Source organism: Equus przewalskii, chromosome 18, assembly GCF_037783145.1.
Source record: "Equus przewalskii isolate Varuska chromosome 18, EquPr2, whole genome shotgun sequence".
Lineage (NCBI taxonomy): Eukaryota > Metazoa > Chordata > Mammalia > Perissodactyla > Equidae > Equus > Equus przewalskii.
The window spans coordinates 46,232,674-46,260,311 of NC_091848.1; the positions used below are offsets into that span (position 1 = coordinate 46,232,674).

The 27,638-nt window shown below is 36.8% G+C and overlaps 1 protein-coding gene across 9 annotated transcripts in view; it reads left to right on the forward strand.

The window, feature by feature from the left end:
• Positions 1–27,638, forward strand: part of CFAP44 (cilia and flagella associated protein 44) — a 105,192-nt gene that overhangs the window by 46,559 nt on the left and 30,995 nt on the right. For 6 of the 9 annotated variants that reach the window (XM_070581937.1, XM_070581940.1, XM_070581938.1 and 3 more), the window contains 9 exons: positions 5,091–5,252; positions 6,316–6,555; positions 11,834–11,979; positions 12,864–13,134; positions 15,550–15,605; positions 15,773–15,935; positions 17,420–17,550; positions 22,426–22,622; positions 24,270–24,444. In XM_070581937.1, the coding sequence (XP_070438038.1) occupies positions 5,091–5,252; positions 6,316–6,555; positions 11,834–11,979; positions 12,864–13,134; positions 15,550–15,605; positions 15,773–15,935; positions 17,420–17,550; positions 22,426–22,622; positions 24,270–24,444 (1,541 nt within the window). Of the gene's footprint in view, positions 1–5,090; positions 5,253–6,315; positions 6,556–11,833; positions 11,980–12,863; positions 13,135–15,549; positions 15,606–15,772; positions 15,936–17,419; positions 17,551–22,425; positions 22,623–24,269; positions 24,445–27,638 lie in introns of those variants that run through there. The other 3 variants (XR_011528961.1, XR_011528960.1, XR_011528959.1) reach the window with 2 other exon arrangements.

The window sequence follows — 27,638 nt, forward strand, 5'->3', positions numbered from 1 at the left end:
CAGTGCCATGTCCGCGCAGATTCGATAACGAAACACTGGGCCGCCTGCAGCGGAGCGCGCGACTTAACCACTCGGCATGGGCAGCCCCCTAAATTTCCTACCCTATCTTTTTTTTTTTTTTTTTTTTTTTTTTTGCTGAAGAAGATTGGCCCTGAGCGAACATCTGTTGTCAGTCTTCTTCTTTTTTGCTTGAGGAAGATTGTCGCTGAGCTAACATCTGTGCCAGTCTTCCTCTGTTTTTCGTATGTGGGTCTCCACCACAGCATGCTTGATGAGCAATGTGTAGGTCTGCTTCCAGGATCCAAACCCACAAACCCTGGGCCACCAAAGCAGAGCACGTGGACTTAACCACTGTGCTGCCAGGCCAGCACCTGTTCTATATTTTTTAGCTTAAAAAAAAAAAATCCCTTCATGCTGTATTTTACTGATTTCTTGTGATCTATTTTCTGCTGACTTATTATCTCTTCAATTATCTTATCTGGTGCTAAAGCCACACTTTGTGATGCTAATTTCAACTTTTTTATTTTTTAGGTCATGTAGTTTTATTTTGTCCTCTTTCATATTTGTTTTGTTAGTTTTTATACTTTTTTGTTTCCTGTAGATGTTTCAAGGTGTTGTTTTATTTCTTCAAACATAATTGTTTTTTGGGCTCTGTCTGATAATTTTAACATCTGAAGTCTTTATGGATTTTTTTTCTATTGCATTTGTGTTGCTGACTCTCACTCCTGGTGTCTTGCTTCTTTGTGTGTCTGGTTATCTTCATGGATCTGGATTGACTATGTCTTCGCTGAATGAATAAATTAATACCCTTTTATCAACCTGAAAAAAATTCTATTCTGAAGATAAAAGCATGGAAGGATACACATTAGTTCTTAGCATTCATTATATCTGTTCGGGGTCAGGGAGAGAAGTATAATAGTTAGCTTTGCTTTTATACATCTTTGTATAGTATGATTTTATTTATGGCAATATTTATATATTACTTTATGACTTGAAACTCATAAAATTAAGATAAGGATCTCAAAGGAGGTGTTTTTATAATTCAGCTACATCATCTTCTCTCTCTTTATATAGCTGTCATCTTCTGACCACCTGCCCCTTTATTAAAATTTTGAGAATATGGTTATCTTTCTCTTCATACAAGCAATTTCTCTTCTTTCTCTTTCTTCTTTCTCTTCTTATCTTTCTTCAAGTATAAGCAATTATTCTTTTCTGTCGTTTTTGTTTTTTTGAGGAAGATTAGCCCTGAGCTAACTACTGCCAGTCCCCCTCTTTTTTTGCTGAGGAAGCCTGGCCCTGAGCTAACATCCATTTCCATCTTCCTCTACTTTGTACATGGGACGCCTACCACAGCATGGTGTCCCAAGTGGTGCCATGTCTGCACCCAGGATCCAAACCGGCGAACCCTGGGCCGCTGAGAAGTGGAACGTGTGCACTTAACCACTGCGCCACCAGGCCAGCCCCATAAGCAATTATTCTGAATGGTGTTAATACCATGTACAAGTTTGATCAAACACCATCAGCCTCTGAGCTTCTTGAGCTCCTCATTTCCCATGATCTTTACAGCTTATCCACATGCTTTCACAGCCACCTACTGGGCAGTATTACACCTTGTTTATTAGTTTGCTAGGGCTTCCATAACAAAATGCCACAGTCTGGTGACTTGTGCAACAGAAATATATTTTCTCAAAGTTCTTTAGCCCAGAAGTCCAAGATTAAGGTGCTGACAGGTTTAGTTTCTTCTGCGGCCTCTCTCCTTGCCTTGCAGATGGCCGCCTTCTCACTGAGTCCTCACGTGGTCGTCCTTCTGTGTCCTAATCTCCTCTTCTTATAAGAACACTGGTCCTGTTGGATTGGGGCCAACCCTAACGAACCTATTTTAACATAATTACCTGTTTAAAGGCCTTATCTCCCAACACAGTCACGTTCTGAGATACTTGGGGTTGGGACTTCAACATATGAATTTTGGGGGAACACATTTCGGACCATAACAATTTGTAAGAACGCAACCTTAATAGTCAACAATTCAAATATCCCACATTATGGCCTCAACCTCTCTCTCTTCCAGCCTATTCATCTGGCTACTCCTGCTGTACTTGTTCTCTGATGCCACAGGGACCTCTTGTTCATTCACCATTTGCTTTCTCTAACCCATTAGTCCACTCTTCACTTCCTTCCATATCAGCTTAAATTTCATGATTCTTCATTTCAATAAGGATCAATAACACTCTTCCAATGTCTTGATCTCTCTTATCCCTCTGTCTTTTTTTCATACTCCTCTGGCAAAAATCCATTGCCGAATGCCCCCAGCTTATTTATATTTGCCCACAGTGGTCAGCCACGGGCAGCTAGAGATAGTCATACATCAGGGAAGATTAGCTTCTCCACAACTTAGTGATTCAAATGGCCGCAACACAATCCCTGGGATGGCTCAGCAATCCTATGACATTGCTTTTATCAACTCCCTCTTTCACCCACAGTGACCGTTTTAAACCTTCTTCTTTCCTCAAAGCTTCCAGCCTCCCACGAGCACCTTCACTCTTATTCTCAGCATCACTTAGTTCACAGAAAGACTAGGAGCCCTCAGGCAGGAACTCTTTCACCACTACCAACATAAAATCTTCTTACATCTGCATCCACCTGCTCCTCTTCCCTCCTTTACAATGAAGATACTCTCTCCCTTGCTACTTGAGGCCAATTCTACCTCTTGTCTTTTGGATTCTCCCCTCTCCCACTTTTTCAAGATTTTACACTATTTTCTCTTTTCTATCACATAAATTTAACCTCACTTGTTCACTGGATCATTTCTGTCTGTATTTAAATATGTTCAAGTCTCTCCCACTTACAAAAAAGAGATCCCTTGACCTCGTGTTCTCTTCCAGCGACTCATACTGAGAAATGGGCTCACTCTGCTCACCACGGTCTGAGGCGACCAATCACAATGAGTTAGAGATGGGGAAAGGAAGCTTTAATTCAATTAACCAGCAAATTGGAAGACTGGTGACTAATGTCTCAAAAACCCATCTTCAAGGATTACAGAATCTTGAGGCAATTATAGAGGGAAAATGGACAGTAAGGAGAGGGTTTAGAAGTGTCAGCCTTCTGGCATGATGGACTCCAGGATCTTTCATTGTTCTTTTCTTCCGTCAGTGATGAGAAATATCTTGTAGGTGTGCTTCCCACCTGTGGTCAGCCTGTTGCTGGAGAAAAACTCATAGAACAAAGTCTTAATTTATTAAGCTATCGAGGAGCACATATGTAAGTGGAGGCCATAAATCGGGCGAGCATGTGAATTTTTTTTAGAGTACGTGCAGAACAGTGAGTAGTCACACACAGGAGGAGCTGGGGTCATTTAACATAACAAGATGGCCTCACTTATGTTCACTTACACTACTGCCCCATCTTTCGCCTCTTGATTTTCTCAAGAGGACTGATTATTCCCACAGACTCCACCTTCTTACATCCACACCTTCCTTTACATGCTCTTACCAGTTTCTAGTCTCGTTATTCCATCAAACCAACTCATTTAAAGACACCAATGATACCCATTTAGCATTTATGTTTCTTATCTTTCTTGACTTCTTAGCCTTATTTGACCCTGTGGACCCTTACTTCGTTTTTGAAATACCATCTCCCTTGATTTTTGTGACATTATGCTCTCCTGGTTCCCTCTCCTACATCTTGTCATTCCTTCTCAGTCTCCCTCACCGGCCATCGAGTGTTGTTTCCTAAGGCTCTGTCCCAGTCTCTCTTCTCACTCTGTTCTTTTGATTCAGATGATACCATCCAAGCCCACGACTTCCTTATAAACCTAAATGTGCCACAGAATATTTGCACATGGTACTTCTTTTACATAGCCTGCTCCCTCAAACCCTCCCCTAACTCATTATGCAATTTTCTTCTACTCATCCTTCACTTTGAAGCTTGAGTACCACCTTCTCAGGAAGCCTTGTACAATCTCCTTGCTCTTGTGGCACTTCTGCAACAGTGTTGCAGTTATAAATTATATTTATTTCTATGCTTTGTTAGATGACAGATTGTCCCATTGGTGGTGAGCTCCATAATGGCAGAGATTGTACCTGTTTTTCTTATTATAATTTTACCCCTAACACTTTAAAAAATGCCAAGTAGAGGGGCTGGCCCAGTGGCACAGTGGTTAAGTTCACATGTTCTGCTTTGGTGGCCCGGGGTCCACTGGTTCAGATCCTGGGTGCGGACCTGTGCACTGCTTGTCCAGCCATGCTGTGGTAGGCATCCCACATATAAAGTAGAGGGAGATGGGCACGGATGTTAGCTCAGGACCAGTCTTTCTCTCCCCAGAAAAGAGGAGGATTGGTGGCAGATGTTAGCTCAGGTCTAATCTTCCTCAAAAAAAAAAACAAAAAACTACCGAATGCATAGTAGGTACATAATAAATAATTATAGAATTATCGATTTAATAAACATTTTGAATAATGTGTCTATGGAATATCAAGATGGGGGTTTTCCATACATGGTTAAATACATGATTTTGGAGTTCAAGAGAGGTCTGGCCTAGAGAGATTAATTTGGAATCTAATTGCATATGAGTGGTAATGAACCCTTGGGTTGGCTATAGGATTTCCCAGAAAACGTTCATGGAGAGAGAGGAGAAGAGAGAAGAGGACAAAAAGCTTGGGAGCATCCACATTTAATGAACTTGGGCAGATAGACAATGATCCCTCAAAGGAGGCTGAGGCTGAATATGCCAGCCACACCCTGCAGATTTTCCTTGGCAGTCCTAATTGTAATGTTCTGCTCTTTAGGCTAACGTATTTCACAACCACATTTTTGGCTCAGAAAATATGTTATGGCATCTATAAAGGAAACGAATCTAAATTTAATTTTAACATTTAGCTTATTAATAAGGACATAATAATAATTGGTATTAATAATTATAGTGATTAATAAGATTGATTTTTACCAATAATAATTGCAGTGAGGAATTAAATATCTTTTGAAATTGGTTAATATACGTAGCAGTTACATTTTCCCTGGTTTAAAATCTTTTTGAGCCATGCTTCTAAAAATCTGCCTATATGTAAATGATATGTTTAATCTTTCTCTTTTAGCCTGAAAGTACTTTACTGATCATCTGTGAGAATGGCTATGTTCTTGAAGCTCCACTTCCAACCGTAGAGGAAGAAGAGGAGGACCATGATGTCGTTTCCTATGAAATCAAAGACATGTCCATAAAATGTTTCCATTTCTCAAGTGTCAAATCTAAGATTCTGGTATGAGAGATCCTTGAAGCATTATCTTCTAATATTTTTTCTTTCTTAGAATATAAAATATCCTGTGTTAAGTGCTAGGGAAATACAAAGAAGAATAACATGTTACTCTCACTTTAAGGAGATTATAACCTGTTAGGAAGCAGCTAACTAGATTGAAAGGCCGTAGTGAACAGATAGTAAAATCAAAGTGAAAAGAAAAGAATTTCGAGCACAGAGGAAAGAATATAGGATGCTGATGGAGGGGTGAGAGGAGGTCAAAGATGACCACATGGGGGTGACATTTAGTACTTAAAGAATGGAAAGAATTCTGAGAGGGTGAAAATTGGGAGAAAGGCAATAAAAGCGGGGAGAACATCCTGAGGGAAGGCAGAGTTGTAAGAGTTTTTGGTGTTTTCAGAAAATGAAGACTGGACTGGTGAAACAGAGGGATGTTATTTGTGGAAAGAGATGGTGGGGGTCTGTGACCAGGCCTGGGCTCCTTAAATACCGGCCAAGATATTTCAATTTAATTTTTAGACCATTGGGATCCATTGTGAGTTTTGGAGGATGGGATTGATGTGATGAGATCATATAAATTAGCAAGGTAATTCTAAGGGGTAAACAGAATAAAGAGGTAAAATATGGGAGGTAGGGATGCCAGTGGTAGTGGGCTTTTGCAATAGCCAGTTGATAGACACTGAGGGCCTAAATCACACTGTTACTGAGGATAGAAACGACTTCGCTAGTGGACTATTTCAGTCTACCTAATTCGTGGGCTGACAGTGATAGAGAAACTACATTCAGCTTCTCTATGAGGAAAAAAAAATGACAAAGTAATTTCTATAAAACCAGGATCAATGAGGGTAATGCAGAAATGAAGTCATTACAATGATTTGCAAATTTTAATGATAAAAATATATTCTCAAGTTGATGATTGTTTTTAAATGACATTATTTGTTACATCAGAGCTATGAGTTTTTCTGGGACCCTATATTCTTTCTACTTTCTTTGTCCTCCCCAATCGTGTAAATGAATGCATGAATTACAGCTGTTTTTATACTTCTTAATGTCTCTTTTGCAAAAGAGATTAATAGAACTTGAAAAGAGAAAGAAAAAAAAGGAGTTGAGGGAGAAGGAAAAGGAAGAAAGGAGAAAGCAGTTAGCAGCAGAGATGGGAGAAGATGGAGAAAAGGAACTCCAGGGCAAAGAGGAGGAGAAGGAGGAAGAGGAAGAGGAGCCGTTACCCCAAATCTTTATTCCATCAACCCCCTGTCACATCCTCTGTGGATTTTACTCTGGGCCAGGGAAGTTCTGGGTTTCTTTGGTGAGTACTATGTAATAAATAATTTTTATCTCAGCCCTAATCCAATATGGTTTGTAGTTATTATTTTCTAGCACATTCTTACTTTCATATGGCAAGACTTCATTTATTAACTGCTATTGAAGGTGTGAATTTTGATGAATGAATGTGAGTGACAGTTGTTTTTATATCACCTTAATATCTCTTTTATGTGTCTACTTGTTATATCTGTTATCGTCTATGACAATCATACATGTTCCAGGAGGTCAAAGAGGAGAAGGATTAAAGGTAGAAGGGCAAAGGGCTAAGCGGTTTTCTAGCTCAGTCTGTTGTTTTTTAATTTGAAAATAATTGGCATTTTGACAATAATGGCAGCACTATCCAGTAGACTGTTGCTTACATTTCGTTATCTGCAACTATGCTGTGTGACCATATGAGAGTCTGGGAAGATGACTGTTTTTAGATGGTCACATTGCCACCTTGAGCAAAACTGGGACTTGGCAAATAAGGAAGAGGAGAAAAATGGATATTGGAAAGACAAGTACCAGGGACTGTCACAATGATGTAATAATTACATCTTCTGATTATGTTTTCTACTCTTATAAAACATTGATCTATTACAAAGCAAGATTTCTTTCATTATAAATTTGTCACAATTTCAGTCCACTCACCAAAAAATAATGATTGACATATAAGTATATATGAAAGATCATCGCTACTTCCTAAATGCTCCCAGATCTTTGACCAAGCCAGGACACCTCCTAGCATGGACTGTCACTATAAGGAGTGATGAGAGTGTAACTCCTCTCTTCACCTTTTCCTAGGAATATATCTTTGATAGCAACTTCTAAGGAGGCAAGCAGCAAGAAGGATGGAAAGTAGTGATGGAGGCACCTTAGGACTCCATTTATTAGTGCCTTTACCCTTTGTCTGTCTTCTGTGTTTTTTTTTTTTTTTTTGAGGAAGGTTAATGCTGAGCTAACTACTGCCAATCCTCCTCTTTTTGCTGAGGAAGATTGGCCCGGAGCTAATGTCCATGCCCATCTTCCTCTACTTTATACGTGGGACGCCTACTACAGCATGGCTTTTGCCAAGTGGTGCCACATCAGCACCTGGGGTCCAAACCTGCGAACCCTGGGCCGCTGAGAAGCAGAACATGTGAACTTAACTGCTGCACCAGAGGGCCAGCCCCTGTCTTCTGTGTTTTATGTAACAATTATTGATGGCCACTATTGTGTAGGGTTCAAGGGGTAAAGGGATAAATGAAACATGGTTCCTCCCCTCAGGAAACTTCCTCAGATCATGAGAAAGAGAGGCATAGAAACAACTATAATATAGTGTAATAGGGTTCTGTTATCCTTGAAACATACATGCAAAAATTATTAATTATTTAACATGCATATTTAGTGCTTACTCTTAGAGTTGCCAGATAAATAGTACATGGAACATACTTACACTCAAAATGTATTTGCTTATCTGAAATTCAAGTTTAACTGGGCATCCTATATTTTTATTTGCTAAACCTGGAAACCTATTTATTCTGTACCAAGCACCATTCTAAGTGATTTAATAACCACCCTATAAAATAAGTGCTCTTTTAATTTGCATTTTACGGAAGAAGAAACCAAGGCATGGAAAGGTTAAGTAACTTATCCAAGGTCATACAACTAATGAAGGGTGGAACCCGGATGTGGATCCAGGCAGTCTGGGTCTAGAGTCCATGCTCTTAACCATTAAGCTACACCAGCACTCAAAGTTAAGGTATAGTTCACAGAGGTGGTGACACTAATCCTGCTTAATCCAGCTATTTGCCAGCTCTGTGCCTGCACCCAGCAGGAGCTATAGAAAACCAGTCTCGTTTTGAAGTCATGGCTACAGTTTTGAAATCTACTCCCTCTGCAGGTCGGCTCCACTGCCCAGCCATGTTCACTTTCCCACCTTCCAAATTATCACTTTCATTCTTTCTCCTCCCCTCAAACATTTTATATGTTCCCTCACTTTCTAATGATAACTTCATCTCACATTTCACTGAGAATATAAAAGCCATCAGATGGAATTTCTTTATCTTGTCTGAATCAGATCTAATGCCCCATGGGAGTTTTGTCTGCTTTGCCTATTGTTACAATTGGTGAATGTCCCCTGCAACTTTCCAAGTGGCCTCTTGACCCCATCCCCTCTCACTTTCTCAAAGATTTTGCTCCTGAAATAAACCACCTGGTATCCAGTATCAGCTTCTCTGTTTACTCAATTCTCATCAGCACATAAACATGCTCTAGTACTTATCATCTTAAATGTTTTTCTTAACCTCTCTTTCCTTCCTCTCCACCGCTGCTTTATAGGAAAACTTTTGAAAGAGTTGTCTGTAGTCATTGGCTTCATTTCTTCACCTCCTATTTGATCTTCAACCCCTTCCAGTTGGGTTTCTATCTCCATGACTTCACTTCATCAGATTTCCTCGTTGCCAAGCTCAGTGGTCACTTCTCTGTCCATCTGACCCTTCAGAAACATTTGATAGAGTTGACGCTCCATCCTTCTTAAAATCCTTTCTTTTCTTGACTTCCAAAGTACCACACTTTACTGGCCACTCCTTTTCAGCCTCTTTTTCTGGCTTCTCATTTGCTGAACAAACTTTGAAATTTGAAGTCATCTGGGATGTGGTCTTGGGTCCCTTCTTTCTTGCTAGATAACTTCAATAAATATCAATTATATATCCCTAGTCTTGACCTCTCCTCTCATATTCAGACTTGTATATCCAACTCGACATCTCTACTTGGTACCTCAAAATTAACATGCCCCAGATATAACTTTCAAACCACACTTGCCCCATGCAAACCTGCTCCATCTCTAGCTCAGTAAATGGGACAACCATCCATCCAGTTCCTAAGCCAAAACTTAGAGTTGTTAATTATTCTTCTCTTTCCTTTACCTTTGATATCCTTATATTCAAAGCATGTCTCTTGTAAGCAGCATGTTGTAGGCCTTTTAAAAAATTCTGTAGGATGAACTTAGTCTTTATTTTAACAGAGTACTATGTCCGTTTACATTTAATGTAGTTACTAACATATTTCAGATTAAATCCACCATCTTACTAATTATTTTCATTTATCACACCAACTCTATGTTCCCTTTTCTACCTTCTAGTGGATAATTAGGTAGTTTTCCCCCTGATTTTCCTTCTCTGTTAGGTTATTAGTTATCCATTCCTTTGCTGTTCTTTTAGAGGTGATCCTAAAGATAATAATATGCATCCTTAATATAATTTGATATAAATTTATTGTTTTGCTAGTTTCAGAGAAAAAAGATCTTAGATCACTTTAACACCATTTATCCTCCCCATCCCCCTGTTGTCACGTATTTTATTTTTATATATGTGTTTGTATCCCCTAAAGGCATTTTCCTATTGTTTTTATATTATTGATATCATTTTGGTTTATCTTTTTTCTTTTTGTTGATTCCTTTCTATATTTTTGTAGTTGCACCTTTTGCTTGAAAAATACCCTTTAATATTTTCTTTAGTGTATGTCTGCTGGTGACAAATTCTCCCAGTTTGGGTTTTTTTTTCTTTCTTGTCTTGAAGTGTCTTTATTTTGCCTTTTTTTTTTTTCCCCAAAAGCCCCCGTACATAGTTGTATATCCTAGTTGTAAGTCTTTCTAGTTCTTCCATGTGGGGTGCCACCACAGCATGGCTTGATGAGCGGTGTGTATGTCCCCACCTGGGATCCGAACTTGTGAACCCTGGGCCACCAAAGTGGAGCACACACACTTAACTACTACACCACTGGGCTGGCTCCTATTTTGCCTCTTTAAAAAATTATATTTTTGCTGGATATTTTCTTTTCAAGACCTTGCTATCTTTTTATCTTTTGTCTTCCATTCTGCCAGTTGCATCTTTTTATTGCTGTTTATTTGAAACCTAATGTATCTCTTTTCTCTGGTTTCTTTTAAGATTTTGTTTTAAAAGGAGTAATTTCTTCATATTTATCTTGCTTGTGGTTCATAGCATTTCTTGAATTCCAACATATTTTTATTCAATTTTGGGAAGTTCTCAGTCATTATCTACCACAATGTTGCTTCTGGCTCATCTTTTTACTCTTTTTCTGAGATTTGAATTTTATGCATATTAGCGTTTATCACTATGTCCATGTGCATCTTACATTCCTTTTTTTTTTTTTGATTTTCCATCTGTTCTCTCTCCTTTAGTCTGTTTTTTCTGATCTCTGTTCCAGCTTCACAACTCTATCTTTACCTGTGTCTAGATGCTTTTAAACTGATCTATTAAATTTTTTAATTTCTGTCATTTTACTTTTCAGTTCTAGAATTTTAATTTTTTGCATTATTTATTCTTTCTATAGATTTCAGTTGACTTCTAAAATTTTCTGTGTTGCCTTCAAATTCCTTAAATATATTAATCATAGTTATTTTGAAGTCCCTTTTGAAAATACCTCTATCAGTATCTCTTGTGATTTTGTTTCTTTGATCTGTTTTTTTCTTTTGATTTTTCAACCAAGTCTTGTCTTTGCTAGCATCCCTAGTTCCCTTTTGCTTTTGTTTTTGTCTTTATTGAATGCTAGACCTTGTATGTGAAAAGCTGTAGCACTAGCTTGAGTCTCTCTATTTTGCCACTATCTCCTGGAGATTTGTTTTTGATTTTGGAAAGCTAGAAATCCTAGGTCACTTTCATCCAGTCAGTGATTGAAGATGACCTGAAATCAGATTTCACTTCCTGTGAGGGCCAGTCTATTTCTAGCTTACTCATACATGTAGGGTATAGTACTCCAGGGTTGCAATGGAAAGCCCAGTGGAAGGTATGTTTACAGTGGCTCCTTCTCCTTGGGGGACCCTGGGAATTTTTCTCTCTCCCTAAGCCCGTGAGACTGTACAGAGACCTGCTCAGCTTTTTAGCCTCTCTACAGCTACTTTCAGAATTGGCCGTTGCCTCAGGAAGAAAAGCAATGCCCTAGACTGAAAACCAGCTCTGAAAACCATGACCTACAAAACTCTTATTAAATACTGCTTTTTCAGAATAATACTTGAAATAAAATGGAATTCAGGAGGTAGTCAGAGGTGATATCTCTTTTGTATTGACTTTTAAGTGTGAACAAATCATCGTAAGGTGTTTTATTATTATAATTGTATAGTTGCGTATAAAGGGACAATGGAGATGCTTTATAAAGCTTATCTATAGTCATAGAAATCATATAAAATTTTGTGTTTTAAAATTTGAAATAATAAAAAATCCTCATGTGGTTATATGTGTCTTATATTCAAGTTCCACCTTCTATGTTATTTATCTCTTTTCCAGGGTGGCTATGACGCTGGTTTTTTATATCACTGTGCGTTCCCCCCATATGACAAAAGCCGTGATATCAAAGAACAGAGAGATGAACCTTTTGATTTCCGTTTTCTTCAGGATACAGAGGATAATCCTATCCAAGCTATCACTTTCAGGTGAACAGAATTTCAGAAAGCTTTAAAAAATCGTATTCCATTAATGTCTATGTTTTTGGTTTTGGTGAGGAAGATTGGCCCTGAACTGACATCTGTTGCCAATCTTCCTCTTTTTTGCTTGAGGAAGATTGTCCCTGAGCTAACATCTGTGCCAGCCTTCCTCCACTTTGTATATGGGACTCCACTGCAGCATGGCTTGATGAGCAGTGTGTATGTCCGTGCCCAGGATCTGAACCCGTGAACCCTGGGCCGCCGAAGGGGAGTGTGCAAACGTAACCACTATGCCACCAGGCTGGACCCAGTGTCTATGTGTTTATCCTTTAAGAATATTGTCAATTTTTTAAAGATCTGTCCAAATAGAGGACAGACTCAAACAAAGTTTACTTGAATAAACGTTTAGTTAAATAAATCAAATGAATAAATAGAATCAAAGCTAATCCCGAAACTGTATTTCAGTCCCTCTATCAAATATTCTGCCACAATTTCTGTTTATCAGACAATTGTGTGGATTTACTTTCTGTTACTTAGGAAGATGCTACTGCATAGTCAGACAATGAAGATTCAGGGTTATAATGATTCTGGAGAAATCACAAATTAATCATTAGTCCTTTAATAATTGAGAATTAAGCGTATGTGCCAGTCATTCTTTTGAAGACCAAACATAATAGCTCCAAATTTCCAGTTGCCTTCTTTCCCCTCTACCCTTTTGTATTAGTTTGCTGAGGCTGCCATGGTTTGTTAGTGCCTCAGCATGTGAATTTTGAGGGGACACAATTTAGTCTGTATCACTTTTCTTATTAAAAATTTAGTCATTTGTCAATTTAAAATTAAGCATTGTCTTCAGATTAATATAAAGGACAATTTACTTTCTTTTTGTTTCATAGCATTAACCAAGATGTGATGTTTTGTGGAATGAAAAATGGAGCAATTCGAGTCTATATCTTAAGTCAGAATGATCTTTCATTGACCAATATGGCGGACTACTGGCACTTCAATATGCATGATAATAATTATGGATGTGTTAAAGGCATCTCTGCTAGCTTTGATGACCGTTTCTTGGTGACTACTGGAGCAGATAGTAATATCTTTGTTTTCAATGTTTTTTCTGAATTTGAGTTAAAAAAAGCCACCAAAGCTAAAGTACCATCTCCCAGGGTATGTACCCAACTAATAACAACAACAACAAAAACCCCTTTATTTTAAAATAGTGATATAAAATTGCTTATATTCTTTAAAATTGAAAACTATTTAGATACATTTACCTTATAGTCTAATCTTCCTGCCAGAATTATAATTTTGACGTTCTGGTGCCTCTATTATCAAATATCAAAGACATTTAATTCCTCTTATTACTAAAGGTGTAAAATTCCCCAAATTAAAATGATTGTGTCAATTTTTCTGTATCATCGCTTTCTTGATCAAAGTTTGTTTTCACAATGCACAAGTTTTTTCAGATATATATTTTGCTTGTAATTTATTCATTCACTTATTGAAAGGGCATATATGGGATGTACACCATAATCTGTGCCTTTGAAAGGGTTTGTAAAAATTTTATTGTCTTTAGTATTAGAATATGATACTACGGATCACAATCCAAGATTCAGTTAAATTATTCTATTCTTAGGCAGAATACATTATTGACTTTATAATGAAGATTGAGGGCTCAGATCCCCAAATGATATACTTCTGCCCTGTCACAAGACCTGAGTTTTCTATTATCAAAATAGTTCCTTTGGGCACAATCACTAATAACCATTAGAATTGCTCCTAGAAAATAAGAATCATATTAGAAAGACCATAGTTAAAATTCCTATGAACACATTGACTTCCCCTTAACAGGAAGCCAACTTCAAAAGAACATACAAAGAATGTAGGGCAGATTTGAGCAGGTAAATTTTCTTTTCTATTAATAGCAGCAAAATTTGGAGAATGGGCTGTTATCCAAGAGGTTCAGCTCAGGAAGAGGCATTGCAGAAGGAAAAGTGTATGAACAAGAAGAAAATCTTTATCTTTCTACCTAGTACCAACTCTCTCTATGGGAACCCACATTGGATAAAAAAAAAAATCACTCCACGTTTGTATGATGATGTCCTTTTATTTATGGCTGCAATCGATATTTCTTAAGTTGCTGAAGCAGACTCTGCTTTTAAGAAGGCAAAATCAGAAAGAACTGAATAACAAAATAAACAAAACACGAAGCCCTGCATAGTCTGAGATTCTTACCTGACTGTATTTTAGAATCAGTGGGGAGCCCTTAAAAGTACAGATGCCAGAGCCCCACCCAAGAGTGATTAAATCAGAATCTCTTAAGCTGAGGCCCAGACATCAGTATTTTATAAAATATCCCTCCCTACCCCAACCTTCCCTAAGCCCCTGTGATTCTATTGTGCAGCCAGGGTTGAGAACAATTGGTATATATTTTGGAACTGTTGGAAATGCCTTTGCTTAATGCAAACTTATTGTAAACAGCTGAGGCCAGGAGAGAGTTGACTGGGTATCAATATCAAATCCTGGAAATCACACTGATACTGGAGAACCTGAGCTCTGGGAAATAAAAGAATAAAGAATAAAATTCAGTCAAGGTGTGTCTAAAGTGATTAACAGTAACTACAATGTATTAGCCATCACTGTCTCCTAACGTTGGTCGTGTTTTGTGACTTCACTTTTACTAAAGTCATAAAGCTTGCCTTACATAAAAATGTGTAGATTTACGTTTCATATGTAGAGAGACTAGTACTGTAACAAAACAACTTGACCAAAGAGGGTGTTTATTTATTTACTTATTTTACAACAAATGACAGCAAAACAGAGACCTATCTGTTATGAAAGAGAATAAAGTTCAATTTTACTTAAGAACTGATTAGTTAACAAACTAAGACTCTTTGTTTAAATCAATGGATTGTAATTCCTCTTCCTTAGCAGCCTAAGGCGTTTTACAGCACAGCGCCTGAATCAACCAAGTATTTTTAAGTGAGTTACTTCATAGTTCCCCTTAATTTTAGCTGAGTTCCTTTGAGACTCATATTTCTGATTTCATATCTTTTCTTCTCAAGGAGGGGTATTATATTATTCTGTGCCTTTCCCACTGTATGTCCTTTTTTGATAAGGTCAAGTGAAATGCTTACTTAAAATTTAAAAAAAATATTTAAAAATCTTCCTGGTACATATACACGTGAGATATTTTGGGAGAACTATGCATGTGTGAAAGGGATAGACTAAAAAACAATATTTTAAAATAAATGACCTAGAGAAGTTTTTGTGTTCATTCTTTGTTACTAACACATGAATATTAGTAATTCCCATTATGGAAGGGAATATGGTGATATTAACATTTTGTATACGTAGGATTTGGTTTCAAGACTTTTTCTATGTATCCCTTTAAATGAAGCAGAAAAAACTAAGTTTAGTCAACTGCATTTTTTCCCCATAGTTTAGCTTTTGTGAAAATAATTTCCAGGCTTACAATTGTTGGAAATCAACAGGAAAAAAGCCCTAAATTTACTTCTTATTCGATATTTTAAGGGAAATATGCAATTTAAAAGGGTTAACCTTTTACTCTCCTTTCTACAGTTCGGAATTGAAACAGAGCCACTTCCGAAAGACATTGAAGATCCCAAAACCTACAGGTATGGGACTTTTTGATAAATACCTGCTAAACCTGAGCTTTTGCAAAACAAACCCCCATTTTACAGAAGTCGACCAAGCTAAATGAATTTCCAAATTATCGAATACCAATTTTCTCTTTGCTCTTTCTGCACCCTAACCTGTTATCCTTTTAAATTTCTGTTCTCAGTATTGAGAATGCCAGAAGAAAAAGAGAACATGACAAGTTAATGAAGGAAGTGGAAGAAATAAAGGCTGGGAAGAGGGAACAACTCAAAGCTTTGAGGACTGAATTTTGGAAACTGCTAGAAATGAATGAAGAATTACCAAAGCATATGCAGTTTAAACGCACAGTAAGCCTAAAACAAATTTGATTTTAATTTTAACATATGCTCCTTCTGGATCGAGATGACTATTTTGCCAACAAGTAGGAACACTTAAAATCATCTTTAAGTTTCTCTTTATCTGGCCAATCAGTGTGTTGGCAGCAACTGAGCTACTGCAGAACTTGTCGCACAACTTGGTTGGGATGTAGATGACCCTCTTTACTTGACATAAACTTTACTTCTGGATTTAGCTACGTCACATTTTTTCATTTGTAACAAGATAAGAGGTAAATATAAGTTTGACTCTGGTTATCAACCCTTATCATACCTAGCTGGAGATATCTGACTGTTGGATAGGTACGTATACAATTTGATCCCCTGTGGCTCCATTTCTATAATTCATCAGATCTATTGAACAGATAGTACCTGGTTGATCCGCAAGTTTCTGTAAGATGAATTAGTTTAGTTGTAGCTAAGGGGACAATCACCAAATTGTTTAAGCTAATTTTGTATTATTACTTTTTTTTCTTTTGTGACTTATTGCAAAGCCTCGTCTACCTTGCTGGTGATTAATTTTTTTTCATTTTTTACTTCTTCTTAAATGGAATTACTGTCAAGAGCCTAATCAAATAAAAACCCAGAATTTACCATCCTGACTATACCCAGTCCTATAATTCTAGAAGCACTCAGCCAATTTCATGTGAAAAATGCTTTGGTGAAATCGTAATCATTAACTCATTATGTTGGTTGAAAGACTGACTTGTAATGGTTAAAAAGACATTTCTGCTATTTTACTAAGCAAAAGGTTGACACTTGCAGAGTGTGGGTGACATAATTCAAAATATGGAACAATTGAGGCAAATTCTGTGGCTAAGCATTTTACACATATCGTTACTAAAATACAAACACCTCTGGAACAAATAATTACTTACAATTTAGTGTGAATGAAGGCCTGATATTCTTCCAGGAGCGAAGGAAGCCCCTAAGTATCCTTACGGGAAAAATGGCATGCTTGGTGAAGGACATTCAACCAGAACTTGATGTCAAGAAGACGCCAAAGACTTGACTATCTTTCCTGGGTGGAGTCAACTGGGAGGGCATGTTCAGCTAGTGATCAACCGCCGTGAACTTCTACCCTGGGCCCAGCTGGTTATGTAATAGTAGTTGCTTTGGGGTGAAGGGACTATTTTTTCTTTTTTTTTACTTTGTACACACTGCAAATATGCTGTTAGCATTCATTATTTTTATTGTGGGAAAAAATCTTTTAATATGTAACTTTATCTGCATGATTGTTAATTATTTCTGAGAACTTTTCTCCATATTTTGTGGAAGTGAGATCAAAAGTATGCTACTTCGTTCTAAAACGGAGAGAGTTTATGATGTTTGGGAGAGCTATGATGCAGCATGAAATTGAAGACAAATCTTAAAAATCTGTATCTGGGTATGAAATAGGATTGATAAAGTACGTTGATGAAAGTGCCCATTTGATGAACAAATCTACTTACCCGCAGGATTTTGATGTAGATTCCAAAATTCGTGCTGAGATTGACAGAAAAACAGTTTACAAAATTCAGCAAGTGGAAAAGGAATTAGGTTGGGAAAAAGAGAAACATCGAATTGGCCTAATGAAGCTACAGAATAGGTAGGATCCATATTTCCTGCAAGTTAAGATGTTTGAGAGCATATATTTGAGTAAAGTCATTTACAGTGGCTTAATCAAAGTGGTCAGATAAGCAGTCTCCTTAAGTACCCACCAACTCTTGAAATCTCAAGGAATTCCCGTGTCGTTGCTACCATATCTTCCTGGGCTTTCTACTCACTCTTTCCTAGTTTAAATCTGGCAATTTGTTTAACAATTAGATTTTTCACACACCAAATTATGTAATACATACTTACGTTCTGTTTTTGACAAAGCATGTACATATTACAAAATCAAAAATAAAGTAGAATAAAATAAAAATAAAATAGAATCAGAGGACTTAGAATGAAAGACTTCCTGTCTGATCCCTTTCATGTACTAGAATGACTTCCCAGAGGAAATTGCTTTTTTTTGCCTTTTTGAGATTTAATTTACATGCAATAAAATGCATAAATCTTAACTGGACATCTTAATAAATTTTTATAGATATATAAACACATATATCCACCACCCAGATTAAGAACATTTATGGCACTCCAGAAAGTTCCCCCTGGCCGCCTCTCAGTAAATATCTACTTTCCAAAGATGGATGTTTGTCACTATAGATTAATTTTGTCTGTGAACTGCATATACATGCAACGTTGATGACTAAACTCTTTGTGCCTGACTTTTTAAACTTAGTATCATGCCTAAGTTTACCCATGTTGTTGCAAGTAGCAGTAGTTCATTCTTTTTCCTTGTTTTGTAATATTCTATTAAATGGTTTATCACAATTTGTTTATTCATTTAACTGTTGATGGATATTTGAATTGTTTCTATTTTTTGGCTACTACGAATAATGCTGCTATGGACATTCTCATGTATGTTTTTGGTGAACATAAGCACTTATTTTTGTTTGCTATGTAACCAGGAGTGGAGGGTCATAGGCTATATGCATGTTTAGCTTTATTAGACACTGCCAAACAGTTTTCCAAATAGGGTTCAACCAACCTATAGTCTGATCATCACTGTATGAGAATTCTGATTGATCCCCATTGTATTAACTTCCTTGGGCTTCCATAACAAAGTACCATAGACTTGTTGGCTTAAAATAACAGACATTTATTGTCTGACGATTCTAGAGGCTGGAAATCCAAAACCAAAGTGTTGGCTGAGTTGGTTTCTTCTGAGAACTGGGAGGGAGAATCTGTTCCATGCCTCTGTCTGAGCTTCTGGGGATTGGCAGGCCAGCTTTGATGTTCCTTGGCTTGTAGATGCATCACTCCCAATCTTTTGCCTTCACATGGTGCTCTCTGTGTCTCTTCATGTAATCTTCCCTCTGTGTACATTCAAATTCCCTCTTTTTGTAAGGACACTGGTCATGTTGGATTAGGACCCACCCAAATGATCTCATTTTAACTTGATTACCTCTGTCAAACCCTATTTCCAGATAAGGTCACATTCTGAGATACTGAGGGTTAGGACCTCAACATGTCTTTTTTGGGGGACATAACTCAACCCATAACACTCACTCTTGTCATCACTTTGTATTGTCAATTCTTTACATTTTAGCCATTCCGTGGTAGTATCTCAGTGGGAATTAAATCAGCATTTCCCAGCTGAGTGATGATTTTCAGCCCCTTTCCTTATTCTTATGGGTTATTTGTGTATTCTCTTCTGTTAGGTGTGTGTTCAAGTCTTTTGTTCTTCTCTGTTTTCTTTGAGAAGTTCGATTGTTTTGCTGTTACCTATCTTGAATAATTTTGTGGGGAGTGTAAGATAGAGATGAAGTGTCGTTTGTTTCAATATGGATAACCAGTTGACCAATTTTGTTGAAAAGACCATCCTTTCCTCACTGGATCGTGGGGATGTTTTGTCATATATCATATATCATATAGGAATGAGTCTATTCCTGAACTCTTTATTCTATTCCACAGGCCTATCTATTTTGGTGCTAGTATCACACTATCTTAATTATTATTGACATCTGATATTGTAAATCTTCTAGTTTTGTTTTTCATCTTCAATATTGCTTGGGTTCTTTGAATAGAATCAACTTGCTAATTTTCACAAAAAAACCTAAGGTTTTGATTGGAATTACATTGAATCTATAGATCAACTTAGACATAACAGACATTTTAAAAATAGATATTGAGTCTTTCAATCGATAAACATGATAAACCTTAAAGAGAATCCACTTTTAATATTTCTTCCAGTGGTTACAACTATATATCTAAATAATATATTTGTATGAATTTATTATTAATCATCATTTATTGACTTCCTAGTATGATGGGTGAGGATTTTGCTTCTCTTAATGTGCTCGTGCTTTCCTCTACCTTCTTAAACAGTTAAAATATGTTATAATAACTGCTTTAATGTTCTTGTCTGCTAGTTATATCATCTGTGTCATTTCTGGATCTGTTTTTATTAATTGATTTTTTTTTCTCTTTATTTTGTGTCACATTTTTCTTCTTCTTTGCCTGCCTAAAAAATTTTGATTGGATGCCAGGCATCGTGAATTTTACATTGTGGATGCTGGGTATTTTTTATATACTTTTAAATATTCTTGAGCTTTGTTCTGGGATTCAGTTAAGTTATTTGGAAATAGTTTGAGTTTTTGAGGCTTGCTTTTAATCTTTGTTAGGTGAGATCAGGCAGCCTTTAGTCTAGAGCTAATTGTTGCCCACTGCTAGGACAAAACCTTCTGAGCATTCTACCCTGTGTTCCAGGTATTATGAGGATTGTAGGAACAGAGCTATTGCAACCAGTGTGGGGTCTGAGGATTATTCCACCTGTTCCCTTCTGGTGGCCCTTTCTCCAGCCTCAGGTAAACTCATCACGCGCCCCTGCTGATCGCTGCTCACCTGAAGGCTGGAGGGGAGCCCTCTGCAGATCTCCAGAGCACTCTCTGTGCAGCATCTCCTCTCTGGTCCTCTGGCCTGTGAATTATGGCACTTGTTATCTGGTATTGTATCCCTGAATATTTGAATTCCTGGATACTATTTGAATATTTGAATCCCTGAATTTTATCTATGATTGCTACCCAACAAGAAATGAAAGTGGGTAAGAAGTTCTTTTCAGGAAGAACCATCAACATAGTATCCTATGTTTGTCTTTAATAAATATTCACAATATATCTGTAAATGTGTATATATGTATTTATATATACGTGTGTATATATATATGGCAAGTATGAATCTTAACTCACAAACTCAGGTATATAAGCAATATTGCTGTTCTTTATTTTATTTACATTAACTTAAATTTGACTCTGGATTCCTATTCCACCAGGCGGACAGGAAAGTCAGTCTCTGCTTCTGAGGCTCATTGTCCTAGCCTGTCTGTTTCTTTCAGTTCTTTGGTTCTATGGTTTCTGTGCTCTGCTGGAGAAGGCAATCTTTGACAAGGCCAGGAGCCCCTGTTCCCAGGATCAGATATACATGCAGCCATCATCTTTGAGGCCTTGTGTCTCCCCGAATGCTGTCAGAAGTGGAGAAAAAGTGCCCGCGGCTCTAGGACCCAATTTGCCCATCTCTTTCCTCACTATTCCCCTTGCCCTCAAATACTTGTTTCCTTAACTCCCTGCTTTCCTCTTCTGGTCCAGACCCCTGTGCCCACTATAGCTTCATGTCTTCAATAAACATGTGGAAGGAAATCATAAGTGTCTGACTGGAATGGGGAAGAGGATAAAGTTGACTACGAATAGCACTGGGTATTAGCAGTGTTTTCATCTTCACCAATTTAATAGGCCAAAGATGATAACTCTTGGTTGGATAATTTGCATTCTTTTGATCATTGGTTAAGTTGAGCATTTCGTATGTGTATAGTTTATTTATATTTCTTCTTAGAATTATCTGTTTACTTCTTCATTCATTTCTTTCATTTCTGTTTATTTTTAGTCTCTATTTCTGTATTATAAGTATTTTCACTTTATTATACATATTGCAAATGCTTTCTCCTACTCTGCCATTTGTCTTAAGTGTTATTCATAGTTTTTTAACTATGCAGAAGTTTTAAATTTTGATGTGATCAAAACCATCCATATTTTCCTTCCTGTTATCTGGGTTTCATGGAAAGTCTAAAATTTAAAGAGTGAAACTCCAGTGGACAAACAGATAAAGGGAGTAAGTCTTATAGAGATGAGAAATATATTATGCTATGAGAGAAAAGGAAAAATTAGGACTAGCCATTTTAAAAGGAGAAATAGAGTTAAAAGGATTGAGTTAGAAAAATAGTACGAAAGGCAAACAAGCTAGGAATAATTGCTATACACATAAATAAATTCTAAAATTAAAAGAAGGGGGAACAATTATGAACCAGTGCCAAAAAATAGCAGCGATCTAATGAATGAGGAGCTTTCAAAAGATAAATCTCTGTGGTCTACAAGAGAAAGGTGAACCAGACAGCAGTATGAATTACTGAGCTTAATGTTTTTTACAGAGGCAAATAGGGTAATATATATATTTCATATACTTTGTATCTACCTCCCTATCTATTACCTATTACGTATATAAAAGATAATAGATAGGGAGGTGGACAACATTTCCTCAGAGTTTGACACGATCCGTTTATCATTAAACTGCAGCGTGCCTGAAAAGTTTTCATTTTTCTACATATTAGTAAAACAATAGTACTATACTGATTAATAATGAATTGTTTAGTATTTTCATTAGAAAGAAAAATCTGCTTGCTCTTTGACCCAGTCCTATCCAACTTCCATCACATCCTTGTTGGTAATGCATAGTAAAATTTTGTATCCAGTACAATATAATGATGTTATTTATAAGCATAGCGTATTATAGTCTTATTTTATTAATAATCATGCAAACTGATTTAAATGGTGTAATTAAATGATTAAAATGGTGACTATTGCAAGTACTTGTTTTATTTTTTCAGGTTCCGTGATTCATTAGAGAGTGACATGGTTGTGGTTCATGCCATACAAAGTGATCACAAGGTCTCCTCCTACAGGCTTGTGAAGCCCTCTAAGTACTCCAGGTCCAAACGGGCAAGTCAGTCAGAGAGAAGAACAAGCAAATTTGAGAGGTTTGAAAAAGAGGGAGCTGGGAGAAAGGACAGCCAGAGAGACACAGGTAGCCTAAATGACAAGGAGGCTTTTAAATCCTTTGTTAAGATTTCAAAACTGGATTATCTTTCTGTGGGCAGAACCTTTGAGCCCTTTTTGGTGCCTTGAGCTCAGTCTCTTGTCTCCCTTCCTTTATTCCTTTGGAATGAATAATTAGAGAGAGCGGTGTGTGGTATGGCCGAAAACAAGAGGCCACATTTCTCCAGCCATTGCTCCATCCTAACTTTCCTCTCTGCTGCTGGCTGCTAGAGAAAACCCACCCTGGTCACATGACCCAGAGTGGCTAAGTGTACCCCATGCTGCTGTGTTCTTACTTCTCACATACAACTGTTCTTAAATCTAGGATTTCCCTAGATGCTAGTTTCTAGACTATTTCTTCCCAGATTCCTGGGCCCCTCCCCAGAATGTTGGGACTGGAACATGACATTTCAAACTATTTTACAAGAGCATATGCTTTAAATAAAATGATGAACTGAAAACACAGATGTGAAAATAATAGCTCTAATCCCTGCCATCTGCCTTTGTAGCTGCCCACAGAGGGCCTGCAGATAGGTGGGAGGAAGACAAGTATTCTGGGATGGCTTGGTGAGCCCACTTAAGAATAAGTAAAGGGCACTGAGCCCAGCCAGATCTGGGCTAGTGCCCATGATACAGTACTGACATTAATGCTGGTTCATCCTCTTTGCTGAGAAACCTTTAATGGCTCCTTTCTGCTTCTAGGATAGGTTCTGAAGCTATCTTCCTGGTATTTAATCCTTCCAGAATACATCCCTCTTCTGTTTCCAATAGTGTGTTCTCATACTGTTTGACTTGCATTGTGTAGCCTCCTGTCCTGCTTGCTGCTCCCTAATTATGCCTGATACTTTCAAACCCAGGCTCCTGCTGAAGTGACCAATTCACTCTTCTCTCTGAATTACAGTTTTTGGGGATCCAAATGGAATTATGCTTTTATTATAAAGCCTTTCCATGACCTCCCAGGACACATTAAACTCTTCCTTTTCCATGCTAACATATATTTGAAATATGAAATATGCAATGGTGAGTTATAACTGCATGACCACCCATATTATTATTTAACTTTTTTCATGTATATCTAAACTATATCTCTTCAAAAGAATATCTATGTTCAAGTGTAGCTTGAACATAGGGTAATTCCCCCAGTAGATACTTATTGCTTAATAAAGCCCATAATTTTAAAATCACAGATTTGATTGTATGTTTCTGACTAGTTTTTAATTTGGCCACAGACCACTGCAATTGGTGTATGTCACCTCAGATTACACATGTCAAATCGGATTCTCTTCTTGAGCCCTTCCCCCACCATCAGATCACAAACACTCCTTCCTGTCTTTCCAATATCTCTCAGTGATCCACTATTATTTATCTCCTTCTCCAATTTGTTAATATATGTCTCATCTTGCCAACTTTTTAATACGGTCCTTAAGAGCAAAATTGTGCCTTAAATCTCTTTATTTTGGTATTCTAAAATACTGATTAAGGGGTTGAATTCATGGTAGTTGCTCAATAAATACTTTGATTTACAGATTCATTATATTCTCTGGATTTTTAAAAATGGGGCAGCTTAAAAACAATATTTGAGAGTTTTATTTCGTTATCTCAAAAAGATTTTAAAAAATGTTGGCTCTCTGTACAGGTGGGAGTATTAGTCTGCCGGAAGAATCAATTATAGAAAAAGGGAAGAAATTTCGACCTAAAACTCTGAGTGAAATTATGGTGGAAAATCAAATTGAGAAAACAAGGAAACTTATAGTAAAAGCTGAAAGGGCCCAAATTAAGATTCAGCAGCGAAAAAAAGAATGGGAGGAACTGTAAGTTTTTTACCTAAACTCTATTGTTTTAAAATGTCTCAAAATATCTTTAAAAATCTTTATATTTATTGATATTATTGTTTAAATAAAGAGTGAAAGAAATAAAAACAAGACGGAGATACTGAAGACAGATCAGCTGGATCTTTCAGGCTGGTGGTACCTTGGTGGGACTTCTATGATTCTTAGTTTCAGGTCCATGAATTCCATTTTACTAATATCTGTGATTTTTAAAGATTAAGAAATTCTTTTCTATCCCAACATCAAACAGGTATTATCCCATAGGTTCTTCTAACATGTTATAGTTTTGGCTTTCATCTTTAGGTCTCTAATCATCTAAAGTTAACTTTTTAAAAAAAATCTGGTACAAGGCACTTTCATTTAACAAGCACATCTTTTCATTTGTTTGTCACCTATTTATCTTTGGCGAAATGTCACTTCATGTCTTTACTCATGTTCAAATAAGATGCCTTTTTACTGTTGAGTTTTGAGAGTTCTTTATATATTCTAGATATTAGCCCTGTGTTGGACATGTGGTTTGCATATATTTTCTCCTCAACTGTAGCTTTTTATTCTCTTAACACGGTCTTTCACAGAGCACTTGTCCGCTGTTGGTGGGAATGTAAATTGGTGCAGCTACTATGGAAAACAGTATAGAGGTTCCTAAAAAAATTAAAAATAGATCTACCATATGATCCAGCTACTCCACTTCTGGGTATTTATCCAAAGGAATTGAAATCAGTATCTCAAAGAGATACGTGCACCCTCATGTTCATTGCGGTATTATTTACAATAGCCAAGACATCGAAACAACCTAGGTCTCCATCAATGGATGAATAGATAAAGAAGTTGTGATACATATACAGAATGGAATATTGTTCAGACGAAAAAGGAAGGAAATGCTGCTATTTGCAACAATACAGATGGACCGTAAGGGTATTATACTAAGTGAAATAAGTCATACAGAGAAAGAGCAATACTGTATGATCTCACATATATGGAATCTAAAAAATCTGAACTCACTGAAACAGTTTGCTGGTTGCTAGAGGTGGGGAACAGGGAATGGGGAAAATGACTAAAGGTAGTCAAAAGGTACAAACTTCCAGTTATAAGATAGATAAATTCTGGGGATGTAATACAGAGCATGATGATTAAATTATCAATACTGTTTTGTATATTGCTAAGAGAGTAGATCTTAAAAGCTCTCATTACAAGGGAAAAAGCTTGTAATTATGTATGGTGAGGATGTTAGCTAAACTTATCGTGGTAAACATTTTGTAATATATGCGTATATCAAATCATTATGTGGTACACCTTAAACTAAGACAACATTATATGTCAGTTATATCTCAATAAAACTGGAAAAATATAATATACTTGATATTTTCAAAAAATATCATGCTGGATTTGATTTGCTAGTATTTTGTTAAGGATTTGTATACCTGTGTTAATGAAGAATATTGGTCTCTAGTTTTATTTTTATGTAATATCTTTTCTGGGTTGTCATCAGGGTAATAACGGTTTCATAAATGAGTTGAGAAGTTTTCCTTCCACTTCTATTTTGAAATAAATTAGGTAGGTTTGGTATTGTTTCTTCCTTAAATATTTGATAGAATTTATCAGTGAAGCCATCTGGATCTGGAGTATTCTTTGAAGGAAGGTTATAAATACAAAGTCAATTTTTTGTTATAGTGCTGTTCAGATTTTCTGTTTCTTCTTGTGGCAGTTTTGGTAATTTGTGTCTTTCAAGGAATTTGTGCATTTCATGCAGGTTATCAAATTTATTGGCATAAAATAGTTCATACTATTCTCTTATTATGTTAGTTTCTGTACTATCTGTTGTGTTGTCCCCTGTTTTATTCTTTACCTTGTTAATTTGTGTTTTCTCTCTTTATCTTGATCATTCTAGAAAAGAGGTTTATCAATTTTATTGATCTTTTCAAGCAACTAGCTTTTGGTCACAGATTTTTTAAAATATTACTTATCTGCTTTTTATGTCATTGATTTCTGTTCTATATAATTTCCTTCATTCTAGATAATTTGGACTTTAACTCTTTTTTCTTGCTTCTTAAGGTTCAAGTTTAAGGTGTAAGCTCTGATTTTACACTTTTCTCCTCTTCTAATATAAGTATAAATTTCCCTCTAGGCCCTGAGCTGCATTTTACAAGTTTTGATATATTTTTGTTATTCAGTTCAAAATATTTTCTAATATCACTTGTGACTTCTTCCTTTACTTGTGGTTTGTTTTGAAGTGTGCTTCTTAGTTTCCAAATATTTTGGGGTTTAAAAAAATCTTTCTGTTTGATTCTAAATTAATTTGTTGTGGTCATAGAAGCTAGTCTGTGTGATTTAAATTCTTTTAAATTTATTGGGAATTGTATAGGTCTGCATACAGTCTATCTTAGTGAAATTTCAATGTGTGCATGAAAAAAAGTGTGCATTCTTGCATTCTTGAATGTAGTGTTCAAGAAATGTCAATGAGGACAAGGTGATTGACAATATTGTCTACATCTGTTTTTCCCACTTCGAAGGCATAACTCTTGTAGGGTCTCTACTGAATGGCCCCTGCATTTAACAAGGTCTCTCTAGCTGATGGGATCGTGAGTGATTCCTAGCAATGTGTAAGCTGTGAGAATTACTTGTCTTACAGCTTCCTGGTAACTGTGCTTTCCCCAGGTGCTGTTCTTTGTCTGACTTCGTGGTGTTCCACGTTACACCTGTACAGATGAATACTCAGCCCCAAACTCGACAGCCCTATGCAGATTTCTAGAGCTGTTTCTTTGTGTAGCTCTGATATTCTTTTCCACAAAATTCTAAACACCTCTCTGATCTCTCTTGACTCAATCAGTGAGATCACTGGGCTAATATTTTGGATCCCAACCCTGCTCCACAGTCTGGAGTAGGGTTTTCCTCCAGGCAGACACCAGGAGATAGTAAGGACTGCTTATTTTGTCTCGCTTCTCTCAGGGATTACAGTGCTGTGCTGCCTGTTATTCAATGTCTCAACATAGTTTTTTCATGTATTTTCATTTGGTTTTCTAGTTATTTATAGCATGAGATAATTATGGACCTTGTTTCTCTCACATGGCCAGAGCAGAACTAGCTGCTTGCTTGCTTTCCATCTTTCTGTCTTTCCTTCCTTTCCTTTTTTATTTTTTTACATATTAACCCTCCCTTTTAGTTCTGTTATACACAAA